Below are 21,335 nucleotides of genomic sequence, written 5' to 3'. Positions count from 1 at the left end.
TTGATTATTGTGTTCTTACTTTTTTTTTTTTAATAATAGAGATCTTTATTAGAATAACTATTAATATAATACAAATTATACAGGAAAAAGATTAAATAGGGACTCATTTGAAATATTATATTCCAAGGAACATGTGGTTGAAAAAGTGAATAAAAAAATATTACAATATAGAGAATTTTTTAGAAAAATGAAAAAAAAAAACCCCAAAAATTAAGCACGGACACATATGATAAAAGTTATGTTAATATGAGTAAAATACAAAAGGTGCATTTCGAAATAACTCCAATAGAAACAAACTAGAGAGAATGCATTTATAAAAATAAAAATAAAAAAGTTGAAAGGATGACACCAAAAATCTTTAAGAAAAGACACATTTCAGGGGGAAAAAAATGTTGTAGTGTGCCAATTGAGAAAACCAAACAACAGAATTTAATAGGAGCAAGTGAGTGAAAAAAAAAAAAATCAAAGAAGAATAAAGAAATGAAATTGTAAAATAAACAGGGACACATTTAAAAGAAGTTATCTTAATAGGGCCACACATGCATACTTACATTCTTGAAGTAATTACATAAAATGACCATGGAAGCCGTATTTTCAAAAATATTAACTATTGTACAATATTACAAAAATGTAGATTCGATTTTTATAAGGAGAATTTTTTTTTCCCGATTTTTGCCCATATTGAGTATTTTAAGCATGTGGTTTATCAATTACATGGTTAATTGTTATCTTTTTTGAGCCTGATTATAATTTAGATATTTTCTATCCCTTTTTACTTTAATTGATTTTTTTAATCAATCATTATGATTTTATGCTGATTTGTTTTTTTTTTTTTTCACTGTTATTGTTCTCCCTCTTCTTTTATTTTTGAATTCTTTTGTGTGTTCGCCCTTTTTCCACCATTTTTTTCATTGCTAACTTCTGTTCTTTGTGAAACTTTGGTCGTTGGGGAGAGCAGTCATTTTTTTTTTTTCAGCCATCGTCGTTCATCACTTGGTTTGCTTCGTATTGAAGCGCACAGGTTGGTGTTATGTGTTGGTTTTCTTAGCAGTCGTTTTTTTTTTTTTTTTTTGCTCATAACATTTAGTTATACTAATTCATTACTCTCCTAATAGTTGAGTTTAGTAAAAAAGGAAAAAAAAAAAATAGTAGAGCACATATAAAAGAAAAAATAAAAAAAATTAGATAGTCAAATTCGTGGAGTACATATAAAAAAAAGTATTTGAGAAGGTTGTCCGATAACAATATTAGGCAGGAATACATCTGGAAAAAAAAAAAAATTTATCTGAGAGTAATTAGGAGGAAACAACTATGAGAGCTACTTTTGGGGGAAAAAAATGACTACAAGAAAAAATGTTTTTGTGATTGCATATTTGAGAAAATTTATTTTAACAAGAATAGATTAGGGAAAAAAAAAACAAAAAAGAAAAGTATCAGAAAAGTGAGGAGGGAAAAGATGGACCAAAAAATGTGAAGGACTAAAAATAAAAACAAAAGGCAAAAAAGGGGAGATCCGTTGAAAAAGAATTATATATATATATGTTAAAGATAATTTATTTAGGTGCATATAAAAAATATATTCAAGATGATTTCACCCAAAAAAATTTAGGTTGAGAAATATATGAGAAGAAATTATTTAAAGTGACAATTTGAAAAAGGAAAATATTTACGAGGATCACATTAGAAAGAAAGAAAAAGAATTTATAGTGGAGAAAAATGACGAAGGGTGGATAAAAATGAAGGACTAAAAAAGCTATAAAAAAAATGAATGTCAAAAAATAAAAAGAAAAAAAAGAACGTTAAAAGAAAAAAGAAAAAAATGACACAAAATGTTCCGTCCCAATAACGTGTTCTTGGAAGACGAAACAGAAACACCGTTCAACGCTTTTAATATACTTCTACGATTATTATTATTATTTTTTCCTAAACTAACCTCTCCTCTTTCTTTTATTATTTAAAAAAGGGGGCTTTTTCTGATAGGTCAGTCTATCGATATGATCAGTTTTTAATTGTTAAATTAGATGAGCGGCTGGCGTAGAGCAGGTGCGATTGGAGTGCGTTGTCGTGGTGGAGCCCGTAATCTGAGCAAGGTGCTTCTGCCGAATTTGGGTTGCTCGTGTGCATCTAGACCGCGTTTAGTGCTTGATTCAACAACTTGATTTCAAGTTTGAAAATAAAAATAAAATTAATATAAAAATATATTATAACCGAATCTTATAGTATTTGAAATACCAAATGTGGTCCAAATTTATCAATTTTTATACCGTGTTGTTCTAAATTTCAAATACTACTTAGATAAAATAAAATATACAAAAATAAATGAAAAATATTTAAAAAAAACACACACCAAGTTTATTAAAACTAGAATAAAACATAATAATTTAAAACTTAAATAAAAACACGTAACAGTAAATTAAAATCACAAGAATTAAGTCGGATTTTGTACAAAATTAAAAGTAAAATAACTCTATTTCATAGAGTTATCAGAGTACTTTAGTAATAAGAAACTTTATTAAAAATTGGTGTATAAAAAGTAAAATGGAAGGTGCGAGTAGGCGACATCCAAAAGGTGTATCAAATAAGAGTTATTTTACTTTTTAATGATAAACATAGTATTGATATTGTAATTTTCACTTGACATGATCTAAGTGAAATAAATAAATAAAAAATCAAGAATATGGAACTCCTTTACTCCATTTCTAAGAAAGAAAAGAAAAGAAAAGAAATCATTCAGTCTTAAATCTTTATAACCGTTTATTTTATAGGTTTGAGTTGAGAATTTAAGTTAAAAAAATTATAATAAAACAATAAAATTTAAATTTTTATAAAAAAATATTATAATAAAAAATTTAAATTACAATTCAAATTATAAAACAAACGGGTTTTAATGATCGTGTGACTCCCCTTCCATATTCAACCCCTACCAAACAAACAAGCTTTTAGAAAGAAAAAAAAAATTTTAAAAAAAAAAAAAAAAAAAAAAAAAAAAAGAAAGAAAGAAAAGAAAACATCGTTTGAAGTCATCCCGTACGTCACAGCAACAAAACGTATAAAAAAAAATCCTAGAAAACAAAGCACGTGACAGTGATTGTAAAATACCACACAAGGAATATTTACACAATTTTATACCTAATTTTTGAGTTTATCAAAGACGTGACGTGACCTTGTATTTTGGATGTTCTCAAAATTTATACTCTGAATTACAAAACCACATCAAATTTGTATCTTTTTAGATCAATAATTAATTTTGACCTCAAAATAAATGAATTTACCCTTTCTAACTTACGAATAAACATACAACAACAAAAGTACTGACAAACAAATTACACCTTATAACTTAGTTTGAAAATATAATTTTTTCATTTTTCTAACATTACTCGTGATTCATTTTTTTTAACATAAGGTCATTTATGAGCTGCAAATGTTAAATTTATAACTTCAAGGGTCAAAATCAATTTTATTGGTCCATTAGAGGAACATAATCAAAATTCAAAAGTACAATTCTGTAAACATTTAAAATAAAGGGTTGGTAAGTTTTTAATAAATTAAAGTCTCATTTATTTTATCAATTTAATATTAAAATTTTAATTTTATTATAATAAAAAATTTTCATATAAAATTATATTTTAACTCAAATTAAATAAGTCTTAAAAATATTTACGTAATAAAACAGAAAATAATAGCCCATCACTACCGCTGACTTGGCATCGTAATAACTCACCATTTTGGAATCTCATGCTCAAACGTTCATCCCCCAAGATAAGTACCAATCAAACCCAATCAATCTTTTCATTTCCCTTCTCTCTTCTGCTCAGTTCTTCCCCAGTTCTTGGAGAGAGAGACACACACAACAACATGGCCCGTCTCACCTTCTTCTCCTCCGCACTCATCCTTCTGGTGATCGCCGCCGTCGCCGCCGGATCGAGCTTCGACGAGTCGAATCCGATCCAAATGGTATCCGACGGCCTCCGCGAATTCGAGTCCCATGTCCTCCAAGTCGTCGGCAACACCCGCCATGCCCTCCGCTTCGCTCGATTCGCCACCAAGTACTGTCTTCTCAGTTTTCAGCTTTCAGTTTTCAGATCGTTAGAATTTTTGGACTGATCCTTGTTTTTTATTTATTTATTTTTTATTTTTATCGGAAAGGTATGGGAAGAAGTACGAGACTGTGGAGGAGATGAAGCTCCGATTCGGGATATTCTCCGAGAGTCTGAAGTTGATCAGGTCCACTAACAGGAAGGGATTGCCTTACACTCTTGGTGTCAATCGTAAGTTTTTATTTTTTATTATTTTTTATTATTTTTGCTTCTTCTTCTTTGAAGATTATATGTAGAATTTCATGAGATTTTACAAGCCGTCGGCTTTGTCTTATGAGTTGCGATCTGACCGCCTGAAGTCTCTATTTTAAAACTGGTCTGCCATTTTTATTTTTTATTTAGAGGCCTGACGGACAAAAGTGTGTCATTGGTTGGTTTGAAAGTTTTGATATTTGACAAAGATTGCAAACTTTTTCATATGAGTTTTAAGGTTTTGTTATTTAACTCTAAATTATTACATCTAAGTTCTAGTTATTATAAATTTTTCCATGAATAAAGATAATATCCAAAATTATTTAGTGTTATAGTTCACTTTACTATTTCAAAACTTACTAGAATAACTAATAGAAAAAAAAAAGTTATTTAAAAATATGAAAATTGCATATATGTAACTTTCGTTGGTTTTTTTGGTCGGTTTCAAAACACCAACGGATTAAAAAAAAAATAGTGATAAAACCTGATCAATAACCTAAAAGTATTAATAGTTTGGTGGATTTGCTTTGGATTTGTCGGTCTCTTCATTTACTTGATTTTTTTTTTGAACATCCCTATTCCCCAAGACAATCCATGAATAAGACAACATAGATGGTAAGATAAATTCCCCATGCGAGGATGAAGTTCTTTGAAAGGAACTAACCTTAATATGTAGATCATTTAGTTATTGATTTTTTTGGGTTTGGTCACTGTGTTGCTTTTGTTATCAAGGTTTTGCGGACTGGACATGGGAAGAGTTCAAAAAACACAGGTTGGGAGCTGCTCAAAACTGTTCTGCCACCACAAAGGGCAACCACAAGCTCACTGATGCTGCTCTTCCTGTGACGGTAATACCGTTGTCATGTTGTTCTGTTTTTAGCACACTTGTTTTGAGTATTGATTTTAGTATTTAACTTGGATGAATTAATTCAATCACGCAATTAACAAAATACACGTCCAGGCTATAATAACTGCAAAACAATCATTGTAGGCTTTGAACTGTGGCAGTATTTACCCGTTTATTGTTGTATGTTGATAATAATTTCATACATGAATTGTTTTGTGATTACGACAAATAAACTAGATGATTTCTATTTTACTTGCAGAAAGACTGGAGAGAAGAAGGCATAGTCAGCCCTGTTAAAGATCAAGGCAGCTGTGGATCATGCTGGACATTCAGGTCAGCTTGAACTAAGATTCCAAAAAGTCAATGTATTAAAGGAAAATCGGCTTGTCGATTTTCATGCTTTTGAACTTGACGTCTCTCTTCTGCAGTACCACTGGAGCTCTTGAAGCAGCTTACAAACAGGCATTCGGCAAGCATATCTCTCTCTCCGAGCAGCAGCTCGTGGACTGCGCTGGAGCTTTCAACAACTTTGGATGCAATGGTGGATTGCCATCGCAGGCCTTCGAATATATCAAGTACAACGGTGGCCTTGACACCGAGGAAGCTTATCCTTACGCTGGAGTAAATGGTCTTTGCAAGTTCAAACCAGAAAATGTTGCTGTCCAAATTGCAAATTCTGTCAATATCACCTTGGTAAGGCCTTTCTAACTATTTCTTCGTTTTGTTCTCTCTGATGAAGATGTCCTCTATAGATTTGTAATACCTGTGGACATATAAATTTGCAGGGTGCTGAAGACGAATTAAAGCATGCAGTAGGACTCGTTCGGCCAGTGAGCGTGGCATTTGAAGTAGTAAATCCATTCCGTTTATACAAGGAAGGAGTATTCACAAGCGTCACATGTGGAAGCACTTCCCAGGTGAGTTTTGTGTGTGTGTGTGTGTGTGTGTGTGTGTGTGTGTGTATATATATATATTAACTCTTTTAAGTGAGGGTAGTGATAGGGCAATCAGTACACTACTATGTTCTAAACAAAAATGTTACAACTGCCCTGAATTTTTGCTAGTGTTGGATTTCAAGAGATGGGAATGGTGTATATTTTAAGAATTCCTCATCTCCACGTTTGGTATTCAAGATTCACACAGAGATATTGTCTCTCTGTTGATAATCCAAAACTCAGTGGCTTGGAAATAAATTCCTGTAAATCTCAACATGCCATCATACTGACAAGCTCAATATATTGCAGGACGTGAACCATGCTGTGGTGGCAGTCGGGTATGGAGTCGAAAATGGCATCCCATACTGGCTCATCAAGAACTCCTGGGGAGCAGAGTGGGGCGATAACGGCTACTTCAAGATGGAACTTGGAAAGAATATGTGCGGTGAGTTTTCTAGGCACTGTTTGAGATAACCATATGTGCCAAATTGATGAAAAGGAATGATTTTAACTCCACATTTATGCAAGATTCCAAAGATATTTTGCCTTAGTTTCTTGTGCGTAAAGCTGATAAAAAGTCCAATTTTGATTCGGATTGATCATGCTCATACCCAACTGCTGAATTTAATACTCCTACTTGATGACTTTGATGGACAGGTGTTGCAACTTGTGCGTCATACCCTATCGTCGCCATGTGAGTGAGAGCGATTTAGAAGTAATGGTGGGCCCTGGTGGGCGATTTGTTACACGGGCTTTGGCTTGTCTCAGCCTGAGAATATCGCAGTCTAGTATTTAAAGGGTCATGGTCAATAATTTTAGTCTTGGGGTACACAATAAGATAACAAGACAGTCACTATTATGGTCATTGTCATGTAATTTAAAGCAAAGCAAAGACCTCTTTTTTGTAAATTATTTATAGATGTTGATGCCTACCTAAATAAGCAAATGAACGCACTCTTAGCCAAATAAATAAATAAACGCATTAATATTTGGTAATTCTTCATCTCATAAAAACCCATGTGATGACTAACACCCCATCTTCAACGCTCGAAGAAAAATCAAACGCAATAAATCCGTATAAAATATTGTAGATGTTTGGTTTATAAATTTAAAATTATAATTATTTTTTATTTATGTGTATTTATTATGAAAAAAAATATTATAACGAGTTACGAAATGACACAAATTCTCTTATTAAACATCCCATTAAAAAGTGATGAGACGTGATTGGGTGATAAACCTTGGATTGGGTGTCGTCCCAATGGAAGCTTATTCGCCCCTTTTTCAAAACATATGTTCCAGCTACTAGAGACATAAAAGGCGATACTGCAAGTTAAGAGCATTATTTTTATATTTGGACTTTTGGAGAAGATGAAAGTAAACAACATGAATACTAAAAACTACATTAACAATAAATGATTTAATTCATTGCATCTCAGTAAAAAGCTGTAAAACAAAATTGTTACCGGCCTAATATTTTTCCTCAACCCCCAATACAAGCGCTGCATCTCGTAACAGCACATTGGGAATCTACTAAGTCAAAATTTTAACTCAGTCAAAAATCAAATGCCCAGGTAATCAATTCCTAAACGACAATACCCCCCAAACCACCGCAAAGCAAGATGGACGGCTATGGCGATCTACTAGACATTATAAAATTTAAAATCTGGGCTCATTTAGTTCGTTAATTCGAATTTTTAATTCGAGTTGAGATGTAATTTTATGTGAGAACTATTTACTGTAGCAAAAAATTTAGATGTGACTGTTTTCGAGAGCTTTTTACTGTAGCAAAACTCGAATTCTAAACTCGAATCGGTGAAATGAACGGGACCTCTGTATTTCACCGAAGGCTGTTGGAAATCTCACCCGTTTGTCAGGGGCACAGAATCTCATACTTCTCTAATCGTTCATTTCACCCATTTGAGTTTTTAATTCTAATTTTACTACAGTTAAAAACTCTCACAAAAAGTCACATTTAACTTTTTTATTACAGTTAAAAACTCTCACAAGTCACATTTCAACTCGAGTTATACTCAAATCAGTGAACTGAACGAAGCCTAATGAACTTTGTCATATCAACTCCAAGATGAAGTCTGCCACACGCCTCTATGGTAACAAGAATCCAGACGCACACTACTGAAAGTATTATTAATTTCATCCTGCAGTCCGGGGAAAAAAAAAAGAATGCATTAATACATCAAGCGCGTAATAAAGAATATAATTGAACATTGATAATGTATTAATACATCAGCGCGTAATAAAGAACATAATTGAACATTGATCCTCCAAATAAGGAGTCAACTGTTTTAAGGCATTTATCACCCACAAATACCAGCATATTTTTTGAATTATTGATGTTGCTTGGCTTCATGGTCAGCATACTGAATAGTGAATCCTCATTATGAAGTTTTGTTGAGAAGTCCAAATACGAAGTGACACTGATCTATTTAAACCAACATTATAATTTGTATTATCGGCAAGTAAATGAGTTATATGTAGCCACATATAATTCCTCTCCAACTCCAGTGACCAAGAATTCATTTTAGATCCGTGGTTATTTAATGTAGTGTACCGGTACAGCCTTAAAGTGTTCTACATGAACTATACATAAAGGAAGATTAACAATTCCAAGGAATGTAACTAACGCATTATGTTCTAGCACCACAAGTTGAATCTTACAGGACATTTTCGAGCATAAACCATGCAATAGTTTTGGAACAAAAACATTCAAAATCCTTGCATGTAGTAAAACAATAGTAAAACAATCAACTTGTGAGTCTGATGATGCATGAATCCAACTCATCATAGAACGAATACCACGACACTTACTGATTGAGAAGAGCAATTAGCATGCAAGAAAGCAGAAACTTTTGTAGTAGTGAAAGAAATATAATTAGGTCATAAAAAATAACCATTCAAAAGGTACTTACTGGTTCTTGACTGCCACCAAACGGACGCTTTGCACTTGGTGAGACAGGATCAACCGGTGTTCTTTTGCACAGCCATTCAAATAATTACACAGCCATCGGAATACCAGCATTTGTACTTAAATGGTCACTTCTCAAACATACAGTACCCAAATTTAGATCCTCGATTGCACTTTTCTTAATGGAAAATGCTTCATTAGGCATCCCAGCCTTCAAGAGACAAGATATCAAACAATTGGCAGTTCTGCTCTCCGGCGCACAACCAACTGCCTTCATCTTGTTAAAAACACCGATTGCCTCTAACATTCTCCCTTTCATACAATTCCCAATTATAAGAATGGTAAATGTCACTTTGTCCGGTTTGCATCCCTTTCCCTCCATCCCTGCCACAATCATGTTTGCCTCATCAACATTTCCCGCCTTGCAAAATCCATCAACTATAGGGTTATATATAAAAGGTTCTGGAATAATGTTAGTACAACTTAACTGCTTCAGAAAATCACGAGCTTCGTGTAGTCTATTATTCCTGCACAGCGCATGGATAAGAACAGAGAAAGTATAACCATTTGGACGTACACTTCTTTCATTCATCTCACGCCAAAGCTTCAGACCCTGGTTCAGATTCCCAACGCGACAATAGCCATCAATTAGAGAAGTGAAGCTGACAACATCAGGATGATAACCATGAAAGAGCATCTTAGCAAAGAAGGTAATCGCTGAAGCCATGTCACCGGCCTTGCCGAATCCATCAATAAGAGCATTAAAAGTGAATGTATTTGGTTTAATTCCAAAATTTATCATCTCATCAAAAAGGAAAGAGGCCTCCTTCATCTGACCCAACTTACAATAACCAGATATAACCGATGTAAAAGTTACAACATCGGGTGACAGTTTACTTTTGGACTGAACTTCCCTTAGTAAATCAAAGCCTCTATCAACCTCATTATTCCTACACAAGCCACTTATTAGCGTGTTATATGTGATAACATCTGGAGAACAACCGAACTTCCCCATATCCTTAAAAAACTCAAAAGCTGTATGGACTTTTCCTACTCCACACAGACCTCGAATTAGAATGTTGAAAGTCCAAGTATCCGGTTGAAAATGCAGAGTCATATTTCTTCTAAACAAACAAACTGCGGAAGCCATATCACCAGCCTTAGCATGTCCATCAATGAGAGCATTAAATGTGGCTGCAGCAGGTTTGATTCCAGAATTTATCATCTCAGCAAAGAGGGAAGAGGCCTCCGACATCCTACCCAACTTGCAATAACCAGATATAACCGACGTAAAGGTTACAGCATCTGGTGAAAGCTCACTTCTTGACTGTAATTCCCTCAATAAATTGCAACCTCTATCAACATCATTAGTCTTGCACAACCCACTTATCAGTGTGTTGTACGTAACAATGTCCGGGGAACACCCCAACTTACCCATCTCATTGAGAAATTCAAAAGCCGTATAGACATCCCTTATTCCGCACAAACCTTGAATGAGAATGTTGAAAGTCCAAGTACTCGGACGAAAACGCGAATTCATATGTTTTCTAAACAAGCAAACAGCCTCACAAACTTTATTCTGCTTGACCAACACATTCAACAAATTATTGTAAACGATCGAACTCACTATGATCCCATCACGCCGAAGCTCGTCGAGCAGTTTTTCTACAAGGTCTAACCTTCCCACCTGTGCATGTGAACAAAGCAAAAACTCTACAATCGAGCTATCGGGCAAATGGCCATCACTCTTGAAGCAGTCAAACACGAATTTCGCCGAATCATGGAGACCCATTTGACAGAGCGACCTCATGAGATAATTGTAACTGCTCAAAGTATGATTGACGTTCAAATTGACCCTACTCAGCGCAAAGAACTTCAAACCCAAAGTGGGACTGTTCAACCGTCTAATGACCTCAAACGCAGTCGAAGGGTTCAAGTTGTTACTAAAACAATCCAAGGAATGAGAACGAACAAAGAGAGTACAAACGACCTTCACAAACCAAGCCTCGGAATTCGAGAGTATCTCTCTATCGTGGAAGGGACGGGCGCGGGACCCACCGTGAGCTAGGCTGTTGAAATGGGCAATGGCGATCCTTGAGACTCGGACCCACAAGGGACGAGTCGTCGTGAAGAACAAAAGGCTCATCTGAACCGCCGCGCTATCGTTGGGCTCGGCTTTGCTCTCATAGATGTTCTCGATCACGATTCTTGTCTGTGGAGGACCGGATTTTCTGGTGGGTCTCCCAGATATCGATCTGGGTTTTGAACTTGAGTCCTTAGTCTCCATGGAGATTGAGGAAAGATTGAAACCGGATTCTGAAACTCGCAAAAAACACGCGATTTGACGGTGAAAACGATTGCCGATATGTGCCGTTGATGGAATTGAAGAAAATGGTTGATAACAAATGGGGTATGAATCGAAGAATTGGAGGATTTTCAGCTTCAATTTGGATGTGATTTCAACAGAGGCTCTTATCGAAGAGAAGACAGAGAATGAAGATAAGCTCTAAGGTTACTTTACTTCGTTAGGGTTGTGCGTTTGCAGCTATATCACCGTCTGGTTAATATAGAGAAACGAATATTTACGTTTTTTGATCTGGAAAAACGAATATTTACTTCGTTAGCGTTTTTCAAGTGAACAAGACGATATTTATCCAAAAAAAAAAAAAAAGGTTAAAGCAAAAAACGAAAAAAAGAAAAGGTTAAAGCAATAATAATAATAATAATAAAGGACTAATTTTCTTAAAAGAAAAAAAAGTATTGATACCCTGAAAAAATTTGATTTCATAATATATCCTAATTCCTAATTCAGATGGGCAAAGTAATTTATGTTGACTTATCATGCTCAAGTCACATGATTATATAACGATAAGATTATGATTAATATGGATACGAATCGACACGTTTATTTAAATATGTTAGAACCTAAATATGAACAAAAAGTATTTATTACATAAACAACATGACATGATATGAAAATATATTTATTAAACGGGTCATAATGACATGACTAAAATAAATATGATGTAACTAACTAGAATGGTTGTTTTTGCTATAACTATTATGAATTGAATATTAAATATTAATTATAGCCAAATCAAGCAAGCATCTGATAACAAGAATACAAATTCTCGAAATCTCCAAAACAATTAAAAAAAGCATAAAAATATTAAAATACAAAATATAAATCATTATACCAAGTTTCAAATTATAATCAAACATAATCATATCCAAATATTTGAGTACATAAAATATCTTAAGCACATAACACAAATACACATCTATAGTCAAATGTGTTATTGATGTTGAATTCACGTGTTAAGCGGGCTGATATAAAACCATTGGTTTTATTTTCCTTCTTCTCATCTATTACTTGACAAAAATGTTGATATAACTTAGATTAATTTGTTAATCCTATTTTCTTTAGAGTAGGCTTGTCGTTGGTCGTGGTTGGGGACAGAATGGATCTGATTTAAAGGTGGGCGATATGGGTTGGTATCCTCCACTCCCCAACTTTCTTTTTCTCTCTTCTATTTTGTATACCTTTTCTCAATAATTCTTTAATTGAAAAAACGGTTGAGGAGTTTTTTTATCTGTAATTATGAAATTTAGCATTTACTTTTTTTGTTAGTTAATTTTTATTGACATTCAGCACAACACAAATTTTAACACTTAACTAAGTTGAGGCATAAATCTAATTACATTGTAATATATAAATGAGTCAGAATTTCTACAACCATTAGAGAATAACATTACAGCACAACTTCTAAACATATTGCACATAGTGGTTTGCTTTCTAGCCAACCCACTCTTATAAGTTAATATGATAATGTTATATGGACAGGTAGTTTGTCAAAGAAATTAATCCCAAAACCATGTGGGAGCAACCAAAGTGATCAACCAACAATGCCTTTCATTTTAGTAAATAGGATATCCAAATTTTAACTCATTCCGTCCAATATAATGGTGGTAATCGATTCCACATTTCCACTGCCATGCATTAGAGTGCTTGAAAATCACATCCGTCTAGTAAACAACCTCGTACCTCCAAGAGTTGTCATTCTATGGTAACAAGGATCCAAACACTACGAGAAAGTATGACTCAGAATTTCGCAGGCAATCTAGGGGAAAAATTCAATGCCGGCTCAAGGGCGAGTGCCTAAGGCCCCCGAGCCGAACAAGGCCCCAAATTATATACATCACATATATTAGACCTGAAAATCGAACATTAAATAATGTATAGAACAATAATGCTTCAGACAGATAGAGAGTTTAAACCGTAAGTCACCCACTAATTTTAGCATATTTTTTGAATTGTTGAAATTAGAATTGGTGCCAAAACATGCGCGGCTTCCTGCTCTTGAAGAATCTCCATTATGATGTTTTTCATTAAGTTTCAACATTTCAGGTGCAATTATGGATTAAATATTTAAGGTTCAAACCCACCACAAGATGCCTTGTAATGTGTATTACTGGAAACCAAATGAAACCAATAAAGTTAATAATTCTTGGAAACCAAATGAAACCAATAAAGTTAATAATTCTTTTCCGAATCTAATAAACCAATAATCTTCTTTTTGAGTCTCACCTGAACACATTTGTCATGAATAACCAAATGGAAGTATATTAACAAGTCCAAGCAATATATACTTAGCATTAGGTTCTGAGGCCACAAGCTGGATCTTACATGATATTTTAAGGTACTTCATAATATTTTTCATGAACACTGGTGTTCTAAAAAATAGTGGTACATTAGTTGATGCATGAATTCAGCGCATCATAAAATGACACCTATAGGCACATAGAATTGCTGATGCTACATAGAGTTTCCATAAACAAGAACATAACAAATCTCTTTTTTCCTTGTGATAAGTCACTAGAAATACAAATTTAAGAAATCAATGGATGAAAGTTGTATTGTAAGTAGTTCAAAAAATATAATTAGGTTATCGCGATGTTCCAACTCACATAAAATGCATCCTTTTCTTGCTCGGTACAAGTTTTGAAGGGTCTTGTCTAACTGAAGGGACCAACATTATGAGGTGCACATTGTGGTAGCCAACCAACTATACAGCCATTGGTATCTCAGCAATTGCTCTCATATGATTACTTCTTAAGCTTGACATACCAACATTTAGAGACTTCATTACAGTTTCTTTAATGTGAAACGCTTCATTAGGCATCCCAGCCTTCAAAAGACAAGACATCAGACAATGTACAGTTATCTTATCCGGAGCACAACCAACAGCCAACATCTTGTAGAAGACACCAATTGCATCTACCATTCTCCCTTTCATACAATTCCCAAGTATAAGAATGGTAAACGTCATTTTGTCGGGGTTACATCTCTTCTCTTCCATCTCTGCCACAATCATGTTTGCCTCATCAACATTTCCTGCCTTGCAAAATCCATCAATTACAGGATTGTACATAAAAGGTTTCGGAACAATGTTAGTACAATTTAATTGCCTCAGCAAATCACGAGCCTCATGTAGCCTATTAACCTTGCATAGAGCGTGGATAACAACAGAGTAAGTATAGCCATTTGGAGACACATTTCTTACACTCATCTCGCACCAAAGCTTTAAACCCCGGTTCAGCTGCCCAACCCTACAATAGCCATCTATTAAAGAAGTGAAAGTGACAACATCCGGACGATATCCGTGAAATAGCATCTTCTCATACAAGGCAATTGCCGAAGCCATGTCACCGACCTTACTGAATGCATCAATGAGAACATTAAAAGTGACTGTAGTTGGTCTAGTTCCAGAATCCATCATCTCATCAAAAAGGGCGGAGGCCTCCTCCATCCGACCCAACTTGCAATAACCCAATATGACCGACGTAAAAGTCCTTACATTGGGTGAAAAATCACCTCTCAACTGAACTTCCCTGAGGAGATCACAACCCCTATCAACTTCATTAGTCCTACACAACCCACTTATCAGTGTGTTATAAGTAACAACATCTGGAGAGCACCGAAACTTCCCCATATCATTGAAAAATTCGAAAGCCGAATGGACTTCTCCTACTCCACACAAACCTCCAATTAGAATGTTGAAAGTCCAAGTATCCGGAACAAAATGCGAACCAATTTGTTTTCTGAACAAGCAAACAGCCTCATAAACTTTGTTATTCTTCACCAACACATTGAACAAACTACTGTAAACAAATTTACTCGCCCTAATCTCTTCAAGCAACTTCTCACAACTATCCAACTTACCCACTTTCGCAAAAACACAAACTAAAAACTCTATAGTGGAGTTATCAGGCGAGTGGCCATCAATCCTCATGCAATCAAACACAAATTTAGCAGAATCATGAAATCCCATTTGACATAAGGACCTGATGAGCAGATTATAAGTGCTGAAACTATGGTTAACACTCAAATTGGCCCTACTCAATTCAAAAAACTTCAAACCCAAGTTTGGATTATTGTTTAGCCGTTTAATGACCTCAAATGAAATTGAAGGAGTCAATTTCTTGCTGAGATAACCAAAGAAAGTGTTTAGGGACTGAGAACGAACAAAGAGAGTAGAAACAACCTTGACAAACCAAGCCTCGGAATAAGAGATTACCTCTTTGCGTTTGTGGTGAAAATGGACAAGGGAAACTTTAGAGTTAGAGGCTGGGACGCACAAAGGAAAGGTTTTGGAGAACAAAAGTCTCATCTGTGACGTTTTGCCATTGTTGTGCTGTGCGTTGGTTCTGTTTTGCCGACTTGATGTTCTTGTCCGTAGGAGGGTGAGTTTTGGAAAATGGGCCTCACCAAAGCCCATTGGCTTGATGTTCTCAAGCGAATCCCAGCGAGCGTGCGCCCAGACTGACGCTTTTGCCCTTTATTTCTTTTGTAGTTTGACATCTTACTCCTTAAAATTTTTCTCAGCAATTCTTTAACTCTCTCAAAAAACAATAGCAATTAATTCCAACTGTTAATAATAAGCTAAATTTCCAGTAAAAGAAATTACAGTGCATAAAAACCTAATTAAGGTGTACATATGAGAATTGAGAAAAATATTTATTTAAAAGTATATTCGAGAGAAAATATTTCTGAGTAACAAAAATAGTCACACACATGTAACTTAAAATATACTGAGGATTGTAAGAAAATTACTTGAGTAAGAATATATTTGTACAAAATATTTTAACTAAGAAATTAGAGAAGAGAGAAATAATTTTGCCAAATGAATTTGAAAATGCATGTGAAAAAGGGTTGCAAAATGAGAAAAAAAAAAAAGCAAAAGAAAGGACAAGGATGCAAATAAAAACAATTTAACAATTGAGGATCAAATAACAAAAATAAGAAAAGTAAAAAAAAAAAAAAAAAAAAAAAAAAAAAAAAAAAAAAAAAGCAAGCAAAACGAGAGCGAAATGTTCCCGCCACGTGTAAACGCCACAAAAATAAGCGTTTTCACCCTTTTATAATAATTAAATTAGATTAGATATGTGTGTATGTATATGCAATTATTTATGGACGGAGGGGGAACAATCTAATTTAGAGAAAATATAATTATTCTTGATTCTTGATTAAATTTTTTTAACTAGTATAATTATTTGACTATAAAATATTAATTAATAATAAGAAGTAAAAATTTAAATCGATATATTTTAAAAAATATTTCTCTCTTTTTTTTATTTAATTATATATGCATGTAACTTAGAGGAGGTGACAAAAGGGGGCTTCCAATATAAAAAAAATAAAAAAATAAAAAAAAAAATAAAAATGGACAAAAGTGTTAAGTTTTGGACTGCAATTGCCTAAAAACCATAATAATTAATTAGTAATTAACAGCAAGGTCGGAGAGTAAAACGAGCTAATTAACACGATTTAAGCACAGGTTTCCTTTCTTCTTTCCTGGAAGCAGTTTCTGACTGTTTCTGAAAACAGAACCGGAAGAAAACCTAAAATGGCTTCCGAGCGAGAAAGACACACTCCATTGGCATCCACAGCGCTCGAAGACGATTTTCGACGCTCTGTAAGCTTTTCCGAATAACCAATTCTTCCATTTTTTGTTCTCTAGAAGAACAAACCTCTTCCTGATTTACAGCATTTCATTTCGTCTCCGAATCGAATATTTGAGTGAAATTGTTCGGTTTTATGTAGTATGTTCTTCGTCTTTCGAAATGATTACTAACTAATGTAAACGCTAAATTTTCTGATTTTTGTTGCTAGAGCTCTTGTTTCCATGTCTGATCTTGTGTCTTTTTCTTCGAATTCGTGAATTTTTCGTGGTTGATTGTTTATGGTGCTTTAGGTTTCTAGATATACTGCACGAAGCTCCTTTGCTGGGTCACAGGAAGTCCAGAAGCATCTTCGGGGGTGTCGTTTATTCTGTATTATTGGCAAGTAGAAGCTTTTTGGTTTTGCAAATTATGTGACTAGATAGAGTTGAAAATCTGATGAAGTTGAATGTGATTTTAGTTGGACTGATCTTCTTCTTCGATTGTAGGCAGGTTATGCTGCATTGGCCGTTGGAGCTCCATGGATTTTCCATCCAATTCAGAGATATACTTTACAACTGCTTTGCAGCTGCGATGTTATCCTTCTAGTAGTTGCAGGTTTTATACCGCAACTTTGGCCCGTTCGTTTCACAACTCAAAACTTTTTGTTATAGTGTTTTCTCTAATCAAAATTTAAATTTAACTTTTTTGTGTCACAATGTTTTTTCTCACATAAATTCACTTTTCACTTTTCAACCCAAGTTCCCAACTCGAACCCGCAAAACGAACAGGAATAATTTATTTTTTCTTACTTTTTTTTACATAGAATTATTGCTTAGGAGCTTTCCATGGTAGAGTATGACTATAGGCCCGTGAAACGAATGGGACTAATTTTTTTTTCCTTACTTTTTTTTTTACGTAGAATTATTGCTTAGGAGCTTTCTATGGTAGAGTATGACTATAGGTAGTGCGTGTTTCTCAAATGTTGAATATGATCTAATCACATCAATATGAAAATGCGTGTCTTACTTCGACATAATACTTTTTATACCCTATCATATTGTTTATTAAACTTTGGGATGAGTCAATTCTTCAAATTGCATTGGTTGCTTTGATAAAAATCATGAGTTTTTCGTTTTGGGGTGAGCAAATTTTTACTTACTTTAGCTGAGTGTGGGATCAGAATACGAATAGTATTTGGGAGTGTTTGTTGAAGATAAACTATGTAATGTTTCAGGCCTTTTTCAGCAGTATTTCGTATACCAGGTTCAGAAGATTCGCTTACAGGTAATCTCTCTAATTAGTCAAAATTTTCACTTCCCGATTGGCCTGCCTTCAATTCTTATTTTTTGTTGCTGTTGTTGTTTTTTGTTTTTTCACATATGGAAGTATACCGTCTCTCTTGCACACATACACATAACTATTGGATCTTTGTCCTAGGGTCTCGTTAATCATGTATATCCGTACTTGAAAATTTCACCTCATTCATTAACCACAGGAAGTATTTTGGTATGCAGGGTTATTATAGTTTTAGCCAGAAGTTGAAGCATATAGTTCGCCTTCCATTTGCAACTATTGCGTATGGTATGTACTGTATACCAACTGTGTTTAAGTTGTTTCCTAATTTTCTGTCATTAATCTAAATTCCATTTAAAAAGTGTATTGTCAAATGAGATTTTACAGAAAAAGCAATTCAAAATGTTTTTGGCACATATTTATTAAGTGAAGTAGCATAGAGTTTAAGAGGCTCTTGTGTTCTTTTTAATGTTTACGAATGGTTTGCTTTTTCTAGGAACTGCTGCAATGCTACTTGTCACGGTTTGGAGACCCCACATCAGTATTCTTTCTATCTCAACGATATTAAGGTATACAAGTCACCATACTATGATATGTATCCATTTGTCTCTTCATCTGTATAAGTTGGCTGGATGTGATTTACTTGGATCAATATTTCCATTAAATCCGTATAGTGTACCTGTAAAATTTGCAGGATAATTATGGCAGTTGAAGCAGTATGTGCCGGATCATTTATGAGTCTCTATATTGGTGAGTATAAGTACACATTTGAGTGGAGTTAACTTGGAGCATGAAATTTCAATTATGTTTGTTGCTATTATTTCCACTACTTTCTTTTTGGGGGGTCCCATATATTTCGTGCTTTCTAGGTTACGTGTACCAATACAACTCGTTAAATTCTCAGCCTGACATCTTGAAGTCATTGTATTCTCCACTACAACCATCAAGTTCATTGGAAGGTTTGAGGTAATTATAGTTATTTAGTTAGTCACTTTTGTTTTTACACCCTTGAATTGTTGCTTCCAACCTTTACTGGATTTCGTGTACAAAGGGATGCATCTGGTGACTGCCATGTTTTAGCTGTCCTTAGCATCCTTAGTAGCATTTTCAAGTAACACTCACAGTTATGAAGTATATGCATTATTCTCCTCTATTATGTGTATTTTATGCAATATGTAGTATCATATCTGAAATCCGTCGGTGGTTAACAGGTATTATGATGCTGGTAGGCTTTCTGATCAGCAAATGGCTTTGCTGCAATACCAGCGCGAAAACCTTCACTTTTTGAGCGAAGAGGTATCATCACTGGATCTTACAATTAGTAGTGGTATGAAAGTAATGCGTTTTATAGCATATAGTTCTGTTAGTTTCTAAGTAATGCTTTTGGTTGCTGAATGGGCTTGTGTGATCGCAATGTACATGTTGCAGCATGTGTTTGCTAGTGGTAAATTTTGTAACGTGATTCTGGATCTGAGCATTGCAGATTCTTCGATTGCAAGAGTGCTTAAGTAAATATGAACGCTCTGATGATGGGAGCACACCTCAGGTGATAGTGATTCTAGCTACTTTTTTTTAAGTAAAGGAAACGAAAAAAATGTAGAATTGTGCAAACGTAAAGGAGACAATATTGATTCTGAAATGCCATGCGTGTTTCTACATTGTGTTACTTGCAGGTTGATCTTGCTCATTTGTTGGCAGCTCGTGATCAAGAACTACGGACGCTTTCTGCTGAGGTAATGATCGGTACTCATGATGTTTACATGAGCACTAGATGCAATTAGCTTTGTTTACAAGCCTTGTGTTTTTAGGAGATCTCTTTTCAAGTTTTATCTATTATAATCATAGCATGTTTTCCTGATCATTGAACAGATCCCCTTTTTGTTAGCCGCAACTGGACCCTAAATGCATTTTGGCAAAAATGCCTTGTGTTTTCAGTCCTCATGTTTGAGACATAGCTTCTTGAGGCTTTTTGGTAGAAAAAAGCAACTAGTTTGTTTATTATTCTTTTTCTAACCAAAAGATGAATACAATAAAATGCTCGTCAATGTTATTGTATTGAACTCTATCATAAGTGGTGCATGTTTATGTCGCAGATGAATCAGCTACAGTCTGAACTGAGGCTTGCTCGGTCATTGTTAGCTGAGAGAGACACTGAAATACAACGCGTGCGGACTACCAACAACCAGGTATTTACCAGTTCTTGCTGCCTATTGTTGTTCTTGAGTCTAAAATATCAACCCAAACCCAATTCTTTCTTTCTTTTTTCTTTTTTTTTTTTTTTTGGCAACTAAGGCCTCATTCGTTTCCTCGTTCAAGTTGAGAAGTTGAGTTAAAAAGTGAATTCATGTGAGAAAAAACGCTATAACAGAAAAAGTTAGATTTGAATTTTTGTCAGAGAAAATATTGTAACAAAAACTTGAGTTGTAATTCTAATTAGTAAACGAACGAGGCCTAATATTTTGACAATTTTAATGACAAGATAACTTTGCATTTTATTATTACATGTGCTAGCTTGGTATCTTCCTGTAACTATACTATTAAAACAGTATGTAGAAGAGAACGAAAGGTTGAGAGCAATCTTAGGAGAGTGGAGTACGAGAGCAGCAAAGGTATTTTTTCCATCTGTTTAAAGCTTTGTCTGGATGATTATCAAATCCTTCAATGCATATATGACTGTTTACCAGGAATTCCGCCTAATACTTTTTTTGTATTTTTGTTTGTTGTGTTAAAGCTTGAGCGAGCATTAGAGGCTGAGCGAATGTCCAATCTTGAGTTGCAAAAGAAGATCACAATCCTCACAAAACAATCACACGTACAAGCTGAACCAACTGAGCAACGAGGACCTTAATTTAATTTCATGTGTTTATACAAGAATTTTAGCCGAAAGAACAAATGAAGCAAGAAGAATCACACTGATCAGATGTGTATATATCGGTTTATGAAAAGCACTTCTTTCTTGGGCTGGCAATCTTGAACATATTGTTCTCGACTTCTCACATTTTTGGCATAATGATCATTGTTCATTCGTTGTATTATAGATAATTCCGCGCATGATAAGATGAAAGGAGAGTGTTGTTTTGTTTTTTGTTTCCATTTTCGTA

At 34.4% G+C, this 21,335-nt stretch overlaps 4 protein-coding genes across 5 annotated transcripts; 2 read left to right on the top strand and 2 right to left on the bottom strand.

Moving 5' to 3' along the window:
* Positions 1–3,773: 3,773 nt before the first annotated feature.
* LOC21410015 (thiol protease aleurain) lies at positions 3,774–7,067 on the top strand. The gene is made up of 8 exons (XM_010091859.2): positions 3,774–4,046; positions 4,147–4,268; positions 5,022–5,137; positions 5,396–5,469; positions 5,565–5,829; positions 5,922–6,053; positions 6,381–6,516; positions 6,729–7,067. Exons 1-8 carry the CDS (start codon positions 3,856–3,858, stop codon positions 6,767–6,769), a joined length of 1,077 nt encoding a protein of 358 aa, XP_010090161.1. The 5' UTR covers positions 3,774–3,855; the 3' UTR covers positions 6,770–7,067.
* A 991-nt stretch (positions 7,068–8,058) lies between these two features.
* LOC21410014 (pentatricopeptide repeat-containing protein At2g06000) lies at positions 8,059–11,601 on the bottom strand. Of its 2 annotated transcripts, none has more exons than XM_010091858.2 (2): positions 9,002–11,601; positions 8,059–8,230 (listed from the first exon to the last, which is right to left on the bottom strand). In XM_010091858.2, exon 1 carries the CDS (start codon positions 11,282–11,284, stop codon positions 9,086–9,088), a length of 2,199 nt encoding a protein of 732 aa, XP_010090160.1. In that variant the 5' UTR covers positions 11,285–11,601; the 3' UTR covers positions 8,059–8,230; positions 9,002–9,085. The 2 variants fall into 2 exon arrangements, with proteins under 2 accessions (XP_010090160.1, XP_024017191.1); XM_024161423.1 differs by lacking the exon at positions 8,059–8,230 and adding an exon at positions 8,454–8,514.
* Positions 11,602–13,668: 2,067 nt separating this feature from the next.
* LOC21410013 (pentatricopeptide repeat-containing protein At2g06000) lies at positions 13,669–15,715 on the bottom strand. Its single transcript, XM_010091857.2, has one exon. It carries the CDS (start codon positions 15,666–15,668, stop codon positions 14,064–14,066), a length of 1,605 nt encoding a protein of 534 aa, XP_010090159.2. The 5' UTR covers positions 15,669–15,715; the 3' UTR covers positions 13,669–14,063.
* Positions 15,716–17,277: 1,562 nt separating this feature from the next.
* LOC21410012 lies at positions 17,278–21,294 on the top strand. The gene is made up of 13 exons (XM_024161373.1): positions 17,278–17,340; positions 17,448–17,579; positions 18,176–18,225; positions 18,456–18,522; positions 18,731–18,803; positions 18,929–18,984; positions 19,104–19,200; positions 19,446–19,530; positions 19,718–19,780; positions 19,908–19,967; positions 20,328–20,420; positions 20,781–20,843; positions 20,966–21,294. The coding sequence occupies exons 2-13, from the start codon at positions 17,480–17,482 to the stop codon at positions 21,080–21,082; spliced, it is 924 nt and encodes a 307-aa protein (XP_024017141.1). The 5' UTR covers positions 17,278–17,340; positions 17,448–17,479; the 3' UTR covers positions 21,083–21,294.
* Positions 21,295–21,335: the final 41 nt, after the last annotated feature.

This window comes from Morus notabilis, unplaced genomic scaffold (genome assembly GCF_000414095.1).
Source record: "Morus notabilis unplaced genomic scaffold, ASM41409v2 Scaffold329, whole genome shotgun sequence".
Taxonomy (NCBI): domain Eukaryota; kingdom Viridiplantae; phylum Streptophyta; class Magnoliopsida; order Rosales; family Moraceae; genus Morus; species Morus notabilis.
Note: the sequence above shows the minus strand (reverse complement) of the source record. Positions and strands in the feature narration are given on the sequence as shown.

Bases quoted from the DNA above. Each gene is read 5' to 3' on its own strand.
- LOC21410015 (XM_010091859.2), top strand. From the start codon at position 3,856: ATGGCCCGTCTCACCTTCTTCTCCTCCGCACTCATCCTTCTGGTGATC. The intron at 4,047-4,146 runs GTACTGTCTTCT...TTTATCGGAAAG, and splicing joins TTCGCTCGATTCGCCACCAA to GTATGGGAAGAAGTACGAGA. The intron at 5,470-5,564 runs GTCAGCTTGAAC...TCTCTTCTGCAG, and splicing joins GGATCATGCTGGACATTCAG to TACCACTGGAGCTCTTGAAG.
- LOC21410014 (XM_010091858.2), bottom strand. From the start codon at position 11,284: ATGGAGACTAAGGACTCAAGTTCAAAACCCAGATCGATATCTGGGAGA.
- LOC21410013 (XM_010091857.2), bottom strand. From the start codon at position 15,668: ATGAGACTTTTGTTCTCCAAAACCTTTCCTTTGTGCGTCCCAGCCTCT.
- LOC21410012 (XM_024161373.1), top strand. From the start codon at position 17,480: ATGGATTTTCCATCCAATTCAGAGATATACTTTACAACTGCTTTGCAG. The intron at 19,201-19,445 runs GTAATTATAGTT...GGTGGTTAACAG, and splicing joins AGTTCATTGGAAGGTTTGAG to GTATTATGATGCTGGTAGGC. The intron at 20,844-20,965 runs GTATTTTTTCCA...GTTGTGTTAAAG, and splicing joins GGAGTACGAGAGCAGCAAAG to CTTGAGCGAGCATTAGAGGC.